The following is a 14530-nucleotide window of genomic DNA, read 5'->3' on the forward strand; positions in this document are numbered from 1 at the left end:
GGGGTAGGGTAGCAAGCTCACTCTTGGATCCTGATGAATGAGGGGAGTCGCTGGGTTTTGGGAGAGTAGGTTTAATATGTCATTGGAGAGGGAACCAGGAGCCTCTACTAGAGCAGTGCAGGGAGATATATGAGGGATGATGTGTGGCAGGAAGAGACCGTTGGGCATATAAAAGAGTGATGACCATAGAAGGCAGAAATCCACAAACTGCCTTTGGGTACACAAAGCTCTCCATATCATGTGCCTGCACACATAGCAGATGCTGGCAGTAATAATGATGGCCTGCATCTTGGTAAGTGCATCTGCATCAACACACTACTGTGAAATACTGTATATGTGTTCATATATTTAATGGTATACACAAGTATGGCCCACCGGATTCCTGCTCATCTCCCTGTGTGCTCAGACTCTGGTACTTAGTGACTGAGCAGCCAGTACCAACACCTAAAGTGAAAGCTAAAATTAAAATGTGAATGTGGGTATTTTAAAATTTTAATGTGTGATACATTATCTATATTTTCAAGTGTTACTGTACTTTCCCACAACTCTAAATACAGCCTAAAGCTGCTTATCTACACTGCGGGTCGCGGTTCTGCTGGAACCAGAACCTTCTTGCTGTTCTTTCTCTTCTTCCGAGAAGGCAACAGCACTACCCATTGTGCCACGGTGCCACTTAGTAAAACAGAATTATTAATATTTATTGAATTTATTTTTAATCATTTACTTCATTAAAACGTTTAGCATCTGATGACTACAGGCTGATGTAAGGTTTTGTTGTTTTAAAGTGTAAAAAAAATATGTTCTGGTTGTGCAATCTGATGAATGTAGTTTTTGTAATTTTGAGAAATGATAAAATGATAACATAGTATAGAAGGTTAATGAAAATAATTATCAGGTGTAGCTCCACAAACATATCGTTATTATTTCAGGTCATTCAGACAGTATATTGTTCATAGCACTGCATCTACATCATTTTCTGCAGACATTCATTCAAAACTATTTGAATGGGTGATGTTCCCTGTGTCCATCAATCACCTACAATTTCTTGTCCATTTAATTGTTTCTTACAAAAAATTTTTTTTTCAAAATCTCCCCTCTACAGGAGATAATCCTGCTTTAGGATAGCTACTGTAGTCCGCCAGCTGTTATCTTTTAAATAGCTGTTAAACCAATATTGCCATGGTGGCAGTAAGAAATTCTCTCTTTGAGTCTCTTCAGCTTCAGAGTTCTGAGAATGCCTCTGTTGGCAAATGTGCCTTTTCTCAACAGATAAGTACATCCAGCAAGTTTGTTGGAACTTTTGGTCTCCTTTCCTTCTGAATTTTAACAGATTAGCATGACAGATGCAGCATCCTTACTGTACTCTATAAAGTTATGTTGTGTGGGCTGATGGGCATTATGACTTGAAGAAGCACATTTGCATGAGGAAAAGAAGAAGAAGAAGAAGAAGAAGATTTTTTTGTTGTTGCAAAAAACACTTTAATCGCACTCAAATATTTTACAATTTTACATTGGATTAAAGCGCTAAAGTGCTTCAAAATACTAAAAACCAATAAAAATAAATACAATTTAAAAATCAGTGCATTATATCAAGAAATTTGCAAGAGCGATTTGTTCATCAACTAAAGTGCATAGGACATTTCTGTGACAACAGATGTCCCTGAAGTTATTTAGGTCTTTTGAAGAAGAGAAAGAAGAAGAAATATACAGTTTATAAATATGTGTGTGTGTGTGTGTGTGTGTGTGTGTGTGTGTGTGTGTGTGTGTGTGTGTGTGCGCGCAACCATATATATACACACACATACACACACAGACACACACAGACACACACACACACACACACACACACACGCACACACACACACACACACACACACACACACATACATACACATACACAAACTAGCGGAAACCCGTGGAAATTCCACAATGAAACAATAATATCAGACTTCATACCAAACATATGAAAACAAATGAATTGGTAGTCAAAAATCAACATGGTGACATTACTACTTTGTGTTGGCAAATTCTGGATTGCGCTGGGCGAGCATTGTGAAGCCGTAGATGAATGTTAGCAGGCCAAACAGAGAAAGAAAGCTAACTAATGGTGAGATCGGGAAAGTAGCATGTAGTAGTAAAGTAGTAGTAGAAAGTAGTAATGTTAAAAGAAAAGGCACCTGTCAAAAGAGTAAGTGGAAAAGAAATTTTAGAGAAGGAATAGTTCTGTTAGCTGACTACATGAACAGGACACATTCTGTTTATTCTCTTTTCTTTGTTTTAGATAAGATACTCAAATTGTTTTCTACAGAAAACATCCCTTTTAGGGGTCACATATAGCATGGTGATGTATTCGCAGTGGTCATGGGAGCGAGTCCATCCCATGCGCCTTTGCCTTTGTCAACCTCCCACTCTTTGGCCCTTAATTTCTGCCACTATCTTCAGCTGGCCTACTATAAAGGCTTGTTTTGTTTAAAATAAAATCACTTTTAGTGAAAGTCAATTGAACTCACGGACACATTAAAAACATAATAGTGTATTTGACAGGTCCACCAGTCACGTTAATAGTCAACAAGGTGGTGTTTCGGGTCAAAGCTCACCTGCACACTTGGTCCTGCTCACAAGAGGAGGTCCAGGAGGTCCAGTCCCCCCCTCTCCAGGACGGGTCAACAACACACTGATGTGATACTCTGTGTCTGGATCCAGGTGCCACAGTTTGTAAGTGACCATGTTGACTCCATGCACCTCAGACCAAGGAGACTGGCTGGCACGGTACTCGATCTCCTTCCTAATAATAGGTCCGTCGCCCAGGATAGAGTTGGTGTTGAGCTGGATGATCAGATATGTGGAGCCAGCACGCAGCAGCTGGGGTGGTGCAATAGGTGATGGAGGTACTAAGAGAAAAAATAAAAAGAAGTGTTTTCCATCATGGCATTCAAACAGGTGTTTCTTGGTCAAAGCATTTCCTCCTATTGAGCCTTATGTGAGACCGCAGAGACTGAGGGGGTTTAGCAGGTCAAACTTTGCTCAAATAGCAGTTTGTCATACTATTAATGAGATGTTCAGAGTTTGACACACTTCTGAGAAAAATAGTGCGTGAAATACAGCTATTTATTTAGAGCTTTAGACCTGGATCTGATCTTTGTAACCAAGGTATGAAGAGCATACAGTATTTTCCTCTGAATGTTCTGTTCTCATACCCTGATAAAGGAAGAATCTGCTTTACCATCTGGTACAGGTTGCCATAGTAAGGCTTAAACGTGAAGCCCACCATTCAAATGTCACTAAGTGGCAGATCCAAGAGACTGAGCGATTACATGGTCAACATGGAATAAGGACAAAGCACAAAAAGATCAGCCTTAGATCTGTGGCTGTAACTAATCCCTCGTTCCCACTGCAGTGTCTCTGTCTATTATGACCCTGCTTTCTGTGGGCTTTCAACATTTCTAGAATCTAACCTCTAGTGAGAAATTCTTCACCTTGACCTGCAGCAGCTCATCTTTGGGCTGTCAAAGACAGGATCCAAATTTGGTTCAAGGGCAGTAGTCATGGGTCAAATTTAAAGCATTAAAGCAAATTCTTTCAGATTTCACAGCTCAGAAGTCATTCTCTTATTTATTCTATTTATTTTGAAATATTATATGTTTCATTGTTTGGTTGTGTTTACAGACCCATTTTCAAATTAAGCCTTGCTCCAAGAGCTACTTTTGTGTTTAATTACGGTTTTCTTCATACTGGGATATATGCATTGTAACAGACTACACATCCCTGAAAAATGCAGCTTCAAGTGTGCTCAGGATCAAAATATAATTAAAGCTGCTGAGCAGCACTGGGTTGGGGATGGGCGTATTAGAGAGGAGGAAGAAGAAGAAAAGGATGAGGATGAAACAAGGAAGAGAAAGGATACAAATGAGAAACACAGGCAGGTCCATCAGCAGAGGCTCTGGACAAAAATTATGATTAAACCTTGCAGTTATGTCTATAATTCACATGGCGGAGTGGGAATGAGCACAATGTTATTCAACCGAAATTCCAATGATGGGGTCATTATGAGAAAAAGCTTGATGGCAAGTTTATGATTTGACTGAGGTTTTTTATGAGGAAAATATTGAAAACATGAAGGACAAAGGGTTCCAGGAAAATCAGCCATCAGCCACCATCCAAGTCTAAACCTGGGAATTTAGGACAAGAAATGATCCTGTGGAGCATTCTTCTGAATGAGAACCCACTTCACACTGCCTTAAACAATCACCCTACCTGCATGTGAAGGCACATTTCTAACTAGTGTTTAATACTCATGAGATTTATAGAGAGTTATAAAGATGCATTGCTTTATGAAAAGTCATCTGAGTAAGATTTACTGACAGATATGTAAGGTCATATTTAATTCAAAGGCACAAAACTATCCTATTCATTAAAAAAGGCATATTTCATTGATAAGAGACTTGACATGCTAAAAAACTCAAGAAACCGTCTTTCATGGTGAAATTCTAGCTTTTTGGTCATGGGCATTGAAAAGTGGTTTGATACAGCCAATGCAGATTTTAGCTGTATAAACAAAAATGAATAAGGTATGCGTGTATAGGTACTAAAAAGTAGCCATGAGTTACATGAAAGAGTAAGCCCTTATCCTATATTTTATCAAAACAATTTCTATATTAGGGAGGCAAGGTGGCGCAGTGGTTAGCGATGCCGCCTCACAACGCGTGGGTTCTCTTCGTGTTCTCCGGCTTCCTCCCACCTCCAAAAGCGTGCGCTTCAGGTTTATTGGCCGGTCCCAAATTGACCGTAGGAGTGTGTGTGTGTGAATGATTGTTTGTTTCTATGTGGCTCCGCAGTACACTAGCGTCGTGCCCGGAGTGTCCCCCGCCTCATGCCCTGAGACTGCCTGGATAGGCACCAGCTCCCCCGCGACCTGCCTTAGCGGATTAAACGGGTTAGAAGATGAATTTCTATATTATTATTCTTGTTAAAATGTAGACAGGAGTCTTTACACCTTAATGATGGTAAGAAACATAAAAGACACACACCAAACATAAAGGCTATGGCCATGGAAAATGCTTTGCTAAGAAAGAAAGAAGTTATATTTGAGAGGCATGTGAAGATCAGACTCTTATGAGCGGGCATGGCTTGATGCTGGTTGTGGTAGAGTTGCTCTGAAATGCTGAATTCTTTGCAAATCCCAACAAAGCGCATATGAAACGCACATCCAGTTCCTTTGACATGCATGATACAGAGTAGATGAGAGCAACTGAGACAGCTTTGTAACCAGCCTGTCCTCCAACCTCAGCACACTGCTGATGTGCAGAAATGTCCCTAACACAGCAAAAAAGGATATTAACAAGACGAAAATTCAAGTCCATGCAGATACCACCACACAATCTAGTGGGTCGTAAGTATGATTGACAGGTGATGCTGACACTTCAACTATGCACAACATTTTGACAGAATTTGAGTTTTTTTGGAAATACACCCAGACACATGGCAACATATAAATAGGTATGTGCTCGCCCACATACCCTTAACTATATGGACACATTGTTGTTCCCTAGGGACAAGAACCGACCTTTACCATGATACCAAAATGAGTGTATCCAACTCATTAAGATGATGGTTAGCTTCCCCTTATCTTTACCGGTTATTAGCATGTTGATGTGAACATGATTTACACAAAGCCACCGTATATCCATTCTGGGTAGAGAATGAACTGAACCACAACTAACAATCTCTGTAAAGATCATTTTAAAAAATAAGTTAGGAAAGCAACAACCATGTGGATACAATTATACTGAAATGGTTGCTGAGCATACTAATGGGATTTCATGGCCTCCTATTTCTAGCTGTCTTCACTGCCAGTGCTGGTGTAACAGTTTAATATGGCAGAGGGGCTCATTTCTGTCCTGTGGCAATCAGGCTAAATCACAAAGAGTCGTCAACCAGATTTATTTCAACAAAACAAAATGAGTCTACAACCACGTTAACTCTGTTAGGCTATCACAACATGATAACATGTAAACACCTAGGACAGCTGACGGTAATGAGAATGTCATGAACTCCGTACAGAGCTTGACTCGAACCCGGACCCCCCGTGTTGTGAGGAGACAGCGATAACCACTGCACCGCCTGACAGGGATGTCATAATTCTGAAATATAAGCTGCTGAATGTCATACAAATAACTGATAAATTATTTGATTGACTTTTTATTCAGTTTTACTAATGCAAATAAAAGGAGTTAAATTCTCTTCTCAAAACCGGGTAAGTACAACCAAATGACATAATTGACTTGCGCAAGTCGCAGAAATGTGGAAATAGAGATGGACGTGTAACATTCATTTAGTTGTTTTTTTTTTATGGATAAAATGAAGTGATTCTAATACTTGTAAATAGTACTTTAATTACTACATAACAATGGAAGGTTTTAATACTGTATATCCTCTGGTAACCACGAACGCTTTAAAATAAATTTCCCAAGCAAAGTATGCTGGCTCTTTAGCTTTGGACCAACTGATGCCACTATTAATTGAGTCCTGCAGCATTGCTAAAATGCATTTTACACATTAATGCTCTTGCATTAGTCAGTTGTTTTCTTTTTCGAAAATCGGTACAGAAACATACAGTTGGAGACAAGCAGATGGGAATTCTTATCATTTTCCCTGCCTCATCTTTCTTTTGCTGAGGGCTGGATTTTGTTATGCCATCAAGTCATCCCACAGCCACGTCATTAATACACTGTCAAAATGGTGGCTGTGGGGTTTGGAGTGAGTAATGGGAGTGAGGTCATGATCTGCGATACATGATATGACAGAGGCTGCAGGAGTCCAAGTCAAGTGAACAGCTTTTTGACATAGAGCTGAGAAACTGAGTGTGGCAGCCTATTTGACAACCCAGCTCAGAAAACAACATGTCAGGGAGATTGTATTTGCCATCCAGACAGCCTTCATGTGTTTCGAGCACTATAAAATTTGAGATAGAGTTTTATTGAGATCAATTTGAAGTAGGTGTCTACAATTTCACACATCGCACACAAATTATGTTATACTGGTAATTTTAAATGCTTTGAAAATGAGTGGGTACCATTGCTCTTTATAATCAATTTAATGTTTAATGCTCAGTCAAAATCATTATTGTGACTGAGCATAACAAATAATTTTATCATCAAGAACAACAGGTTGGTATGAAAGAAACAAAAGAACACGGACCAAAAGAGAACAACAGGAGACAAAGATTTACCTTTCACGACAAGTTCAGCAAAGTTTGAGACCCCAGAGCCCCTTGGGGACTGAGTAACACAACGGTAAAGGTCTTGATCCATTCGCTGGACACTGTCCAGTTGAAAGGACACCACAAAGCGCCGGTGACTCAAGTGCTTGACAGACGCTGTTGTTAAAATGTCCCCATTAAGTCTCTGGAAAGCAAGAGGACAGTGTCAGAGAAAACAGAACAGGTCATCATATTCTCTACATCTCTCGCTCACACACAGGTATTTGTGGTATGTTTCATCATGTGCAAAGGTTACACGCACATAAAGGATGCTTATATGAACTAAAACACACTCTTACACTTACACTCTTACAGTTGTTGAAAAAGAATGGCTGAAGCTGAGGCATAGGCAAAGATATCTCGAGCATAAGGTAGCTCTGAAACCTTTAATCCTACACTTCTCATGATTTAATGCAAGACATGCACCTGATTAAACATTGCCTCCTGTAAATCTGTTTGCACAATTGCCTATAACACTCAATGTGCCAGCTCACCTTAACTGTACGTGTAAAGATGAGTGCAAAAAAGAATTATGTGTAAAATAAGATGGTTTGCTATAAACAAAAAAAAAAACTAAATATGTGTCGGTATTTAAAAAGCTCTCCATCGCTCTTCAGGCACAGATATCTGTACTGTTGTAAAGTTATTGAAGCGGAACTAGACATTATTTTTCCATAAGACCTAATTGTGTGAGATCTAATGTTTTATGTTGCAATATTATTTGGATAGAGCCAGCTGAAAAATTTATTTGTACTGTTTTAGTGGACTTGCTCTTTACTTCTGAACTTTCTGTCCTGTTTTCATATTTATACTTTGTTCTGGAATACCTTTATATATGTTAATTTTCTTAAATGAAGATACACACACACTTTATTGCCTTTTGCCTGCGATGAAAGTGGAATGCAGTTACTGTCCAGAGAACACCAGTGACAATCAGCTTGCTATCTGAGTTGATTCTTATTGTAATGTGATTTAGAAGTCCAATTGTGTGCAATTTGATTAAAATATCACGGCCATCTTTTTTGATTAAATCGGGCAATATGACAATCATACAGGCTTTACTAAAATACAAATTAAGTCTTGTTAAAATAATAGTGATTATGGGGCCAATACATGTCATGAGTGCTGTCCCTTAATGGTACACATCTATAACCACCATCATCCTTGGTGAGAAATGTTGGTATAACAGAGGATTTAGCTGCTCTGCAGTTACCCTGGGAGGCACATGGGCCTAATGTATTGAGGTTTAATCAGTAAAGCAAATAGGTGATTGAATGAGAGGTGGTGAAAGCTTTGTGTTCTCGTGTGAAGCACAAAAAGAAATCATAGTCACATCTGTTTTGTCACACAGGGTGATAAACACTACCACTAAGTTGGGGAAGAAAGTGAAACAGAGAGAAAGCATGATAGAAAAAAGAGAAAGGGCATCAAACTACACTGGTGCACCATGAAAGGAATTCTTGACATTGTTCCCCACCATTAATACCACTGTGAGCATCTGTGAAGTCCCTGTAGCCTCAACAAACTCACAGAATCTGACATTTGTTCTCGTGTTTTCAGGCCATGCTCTTAGTGTGAAACGGTGGATGTGATACTTGTCTTTTTCATCAACCCTTTGGGTTACACTAGGTCATCTGCGATTTGCTTGTATAGCACTTATGAAAAAAGCCTTCAAAAACCCAGACAAACCCTGTGCCCAGGCTTTGCAAGGAAAACACAACACATGGTCGCTGATTACAGTAGGGCAAGAAACAAATCTTGTGACCACAAGAAAAGAAAAAAGAAAAATACTTTTGGACATCCTTGCTGTGCTTCATCTATCTCCAGTTCACTGCCTAGCCTGTGGATTATAGGAGGGAGGAGAAATCAGGATAAATGAGATCACTTCATGTCACGTAAACAATCTGGCTGTGGCTAATTGGCACGGAAACGGTAAAACGATCTGCTAATCCATCAGGCGTGTGAAGCCGAGACTGTGCCGCAGCTGGTATGGCAAACACAAAAGGGCACAACAGAAAACAACATAGATATGAACTCATCCTGCAACTGTTGAGACAGACAAAGCAGACAGAAAAATGATGATGAGGATGATAAAAGGTAGCGGAGAGGCAAAGAGGGAGCATTCCAGTGGCCTGGAGAATTATTAAACAGGCATATGTATGGTTTATGCTAGCTAATTACCCAAAGCATTTGTCTTCCTCCTTGAGTTGTGACCAAATGAGAGGATTTGATGAAGCATTCAGAAGGATGGAAAGGATGCCTCCATTACATAAATCACAGATTTTCCAGTATCAAGAACATGGTACTGGTGCATGAGGTCAGCATTGAAAAAAAACAGGCTGTTATCAGCAGTGGCATGTTGGTGAAAACAGCGAACATACGTATGTATATTCGAATATAATATATGTATGTTTACATGATGACTGCAATGAAAAAAATAACTGCAAAATGATGTGTGGTCCTTTAAGAAGGGCTAGATGAGGAGGAAGAATTTAAGACCACAGTATTATTACAACCAGAGTTAATGACTGTACCTGTATCTGACCTTCACTGAGTAAGACAATTTAGATGAAAAGCCACAAATCTAAAGCATAGTGCTTCATCTGAATATAAGCATGAAGGCAGTGAAAAAAGTAAAGAACAGAACGATCCTAGAAGGAACAAGACTTTTCAAAAGCAGTGGAGCAGAGAGACACCAAAGCCATGATGGCCTTCACAGCATTAGAACTCTGTCTAGAAACTTCATTTCAGCACAAATACGTCTGGGACACATAATGAGAGAAAACAGGTTTTAATAGTTATTAAGGGCTCTCAACTTTCAAACATCGTCATTGGATACACTCGAAATGTGTTCAACCAAAGATTTACCTCAAGTGTGAGCAATTTCAAAAGTCCAGGGCAAACAGACACAAAAAAACTCCAAAGACATGACAAATGGCTGCAAATAATTCCACAAAGATTTAAAAAGATGTAAAATGTCACACATTTTCCAGTATCAGGAACACGGTATGGGTGCCTGAGGTCAGCAAAAGTGTGCCAATCAGACACACAATGCTGCAGTGAGATGCAATACCCCAAAAAAGAGACATTACAAAGAATAAAACACAATACAAATGTGTATAATGACTGTGAAGAGATGCAAAATGACAAGAAAACGGCTAAACACTCAGAAGATTTCATAAATATACAATCACTTTGTTTGATTTCATCTTGGTGTGGTATGTTTCTTTGTAGGAGGGATTGGAGGCTTTGGTCTGTCAGTAATGTGAAATACTTCAGTCAGGCATCTATTAACCTAAAACTAGGATTATTTTTGGAATGTTAGTTATAGTTTAGATGTAAAATATATGTAAAATATAAAACAGTGCCACACCCACCAAAATCAGACACACAGGTTCAACAGCTTTAGCTTTGAACTACTGACCTCCAGGAGAAATTTCTCCGCCTCTGATGCCCTGCCAGCAGCAACACACTGGAAGGTTGCATTTTGACCAGCGTTGACTTCTTCATCCCCTAGACGGGAGAAATGTGGTGCCTTATCTAAAGATACAGAAGTAGACAGAAACACAGTGAGATCGAACAACTCCATTACCTTTCAGCCATTCACAATGTCAGTTAAGAAGCAGCTTTAACAAGACTTTTGTTTTTGTTTTAGTTGTTTTTTTCTCAAGTGCATAGAGTCATTTCAGGCATTTTTCCTTGAGGTAAAGCTACTTTAAGCCAGCGCTTGATCATAATTTATTCACCAGCATTAACCTAAATCATAAAACAGCTCCCTTCAACTTGTCTTTCTATGGGGTTGCACACTTCATCATTTCACTATCGGCATCCCAACATTCACAGCTTCCCAGGCTGACAATGGGCAGTAGGTAGAACGCCCTGGACAATTCAGAAGTTCATCACAAGGCCAACAAAGGGAAAATACGCTCACCAATATATTACATGTTTTTTACACTGTTGGCAACCAGGCTCCTAGTACCTTCACAACAAATTCCACTTCTCAAGTGGATTCAAACCTTGAAAAGTGAAAACCATTAGACCATCGGTCACCCCTAAATCAACTGATGTTTCAACCTTTGCGGATTTATATAAAATGGACAATAATTGCTTCCTTGATTTAATGCTCCTATTGTACATAGACTTTCATTTGATTAGTTGTTTGTGCAGTATGGGGAATGTGTAAAGGAAAATATTACAATGTCTGCAATTCCTATTTTTCACCAAGCACTAATTTATCCTCCTTTTGTATTTAACTCCACTGGTCACTTAAACTTTGAAGGTAAACTTTTTGTGTAAACAGTTTTTTTGTGTTGATAGTAAAGCGTGTCTAAATGTGTCTGCTAAGAGGGTCACTGTGTGTCCATTACTTTAACTTGACAGATTAGAGGTAAACTACAGATGAGCAGAAAGTGGGAGCAAATGTGTGGAAGGTAAACCACAGAGAGGGATCAGTCCTCCAAATTTTGACATATAACTTCCCAGCAAGCTGGCTGAAGCTCCCAATGAGTCACTGTGTGGGAGTAACCTCTCACCCAACTCTTTGATTAACAACAGAGCAGTGAAAGCCAGACCCATGCAGAGACAAACCACAGGGTAAACGCCAGCAGCACCGCCTTGCAACTCTGAGAAGTGGGATAGTGGAAGTCAACACGTCACTCTGGATGATTGACCAGAGGAGGTGGAAGAGCAACAGTGGAGCAGAAACATCAGGAAGAAGTAAATGTTTGGGTCTCACACATCCCCCACTTAGTTTTGCAATATTCTGTGTTATTATCTGGCAGAGGGGGAGATGACAAATGGTTTGTTTGCAGCATGTATTGTAGGTAGGACAGGGTGCCTGTATGCGGCCCACAGGTAGTCATGGGTCCTTTAAGTCTTTGAGATTCTCCCTCCTAGGGTTAATTCATAATTCATGCTTGCGAGCTAAAAATAAATAAACACTGTAACGAGTGTGGATGAAATAAAAACCCTTAAAGTTGGCAGTTAAATGTGTCAGATTTTATCCTCAGGACTCTTTAGCGAGGTAAATATTTCATGGGAGTGCAGTGATGGTTTTGGAGTCAAAGACTATGGCTCAGGAGAATAAAAAGACAGAAATGTCAACCATGTTTTATCCAGAATTTATATAAAATAGAACTTGTTGATCTACTTTGGTTGGTTTTTCATTCCATCCTTCCTCACACTGTGCCCTGGCAAGCAATGTAAGCTGGCCATGTGCCACATCATAACGCATGCTCAGGTCTTGATGAGAGTCTTAATTATTTAATGGCTACAGTGGGAGTACTCAGAAGATGCCATCTGCTATCTCTGGGAGAAGCAGGTTGACGGAAGGAGTGGTGGACATACAGCAGGGGCACCAACCAATATCACAGGTGTTTTTTGTTAAATAAATCACTAATAATTCGAGTATCTCCTAACACTAATGTTGCTAAGGTACATTTGATAAATGCATTATGAGCTCTTGTACTCAGCAGTAGAGTCTGTAGGGAATGTGCAAGCGATGCTGAGAACTTTGTCCAGGTATGAGTCCTGTGGGCTTAATGGATATGTTTTACACAAGGTCTTCAGGGTCTGGCAACACACTGAACTCATTTTTCCACCACTGACAGAAAAAAAGTCCTGCACAGCAGGGAGCCATCAGTTACAAAATAAAGGTCTGAAATGCAGTGCTTGATCGGAAAGACCCCTGTATGGTAGGTGATTTCTGACAAAGAGCCATACTTCCCTTCCAATCAGGCTGGAGAACATGAAAGTATGCCCGACTTGAGAGAGAGAAAATTCAAGATTTCCCTGATTAATACATTCATTTGGATGTCAAACCAGACCAGAGGCAGAACAGCAGGTATGTTTTCAAGTGGAAGGGAATGTTGGCATTTGGATGTCACCGTGTTTAATGGCACCACTGCTGTCGCAGTGAGCCTCAGGACAACGTGCAGTATTAATGTAAAAGGATGATCACCCATCACTCATCTTCTCATTTTCTTCAAGCTTCATACTACTTTGAAGTACATTGTCTTCCCCAAATCACTAAACCCTGGTTTCCTCCAGCACACTTTGCATTTGCAATATGTTATCACAAGTGGCACTTACAGCATGGGTAGTTGAGCACCATGATGTCATCTATGGCAATGTAGCCTCGCCGCTCCCTGGAAACTGTAGCCTCGATCAGTACCTGTAGAAGTAAGCGTAAATATGTGAACAGATGTCATTCATAAGCAGAGACTCTAAAGCATGCACATGTAATGACCCCAAACTGAGATAGGTGTGATTCTCCAAAGAAAATTTAGGACTGTCCCCTTTTTTAATGACAGCAGCTTAAATTCCACATAGCCCTGAATTCAAAATTTTATATAAAAAATTTAATAAAAGACTAATTTTTTCTTATTTTAACATCACGTTTATTCATAAAGGTCAAATTACAAAATAATCAAGTTGACACAAAATCCAAAAGAGATTCACATAAAGAGTATTTTCAATAGTACTGTACGTTTTCTGAAGAAAGAAATCACAAATCAAAATCATTTAATAAATGACCCATGATCCAACTAAAGCATAGACTAGTGCATATGGAGAAGGCCAGTGTGAGTAGGACCATAAATCAAAGCTAGTGCATATGTAGATCAAAGCACTAGCTTTGATCAATGGTCTTACACTGGCTTTTTCCCTCTTCTTTCTGTCTTATTCGGTTCCTGAGTGTACAAAAGTTGAAATTTGACCTTGACCTAGTTTTCTCAAGGTCAAGGTCATCATCTCACTTTCATCCCCTTTGCTGCCTAAATAATGTGTTTTTTGTTTTATCTTTCTATCTGCAACGGTTGCGAAGATATTTGGTAGACATCAGAAGGAACGAAGGAACCAACAAACGAACGGACGAACACACAAACACAGACAATCACAATACATCACCGCTTTGAAGCAGGATGTAAAAAACAGTGAAACAGATAAGCTTTTCTTGTGTCCGCAGGGCCAAGAAAAATAATAGTTTTATCAGGAAGCTCACAATGTGGCGGCTGAATCATGAGCCCTATTTTACATTCAAGACACCGCACTGTTGTGAAGCTATAACAGCGGAAAATACAGCTCGCACAGGGCCATGAGACTCAAGGGGGGGACAAAGCTCCATACCGTCCAGTAGAACAATAACCTGGGATGTGCCGAAAACTCTCATAAAACCTAATCAATATCAAATCACCATCTCCAGTAATGGTGAGAGACTTATGAGACACAGAGGTGATGTTTGTTTTTGCAGCTCCAAGGACAGTCTTCCTGACA

General features: G+C 39.7%; 1 protein-coding gene across 4 annotated transcripts in view; it reads right to left on the minus strand.

Moving 5' to 3' along the window:
• The window catches only part of ptprub (protein tyrosine phosphatase receptor type Ub), a 195339-nt gene that overhangs the window by 85517 nt on the left and 95292 nt on the right, over window positions 1-14530 (minus strand). For all 4 annotated transcript variants that reach the window (XM_068323141.1, XM_068323143.1, XM_068323142.1 and 1 more), the window contains exons 4-7: window positions 13349-13430; window positions 10683-10798; window positions 7229-7403; window positions 2598-2891 (exon numbers count right to left, since the gene is read on the minus strand). In XM_068323141.1, the coding sequence (XP_068179242.1) occupies window positions 2598-2891; window positions 7229-7403; window positions 10683-10798; window positions 13349-13430 (667 nt within the window). The remainder of the gene's footprint in view (window positions 1-2597; window positions 2892-7228; window positions 7404-10682; window positions 10799-13348; window positions 13431-14530) is intronic.

The sequence above is a fragment of the Antennarius striatus genome, chromosome 9 (genome assembly GCF_040054535.1).
Source record: "Antennarius striatus isolate MH-2024 chromosome 9, ASM4005453v1, whole genome shotgun sequence".
NCBI classification, from domain to species: domain Eukaryota; kingdom Metazoa; phylum Chordata; class Actinopteri; order Lophiiformes; family Antennariidae; genus Antennarius; species Antennarius striatus.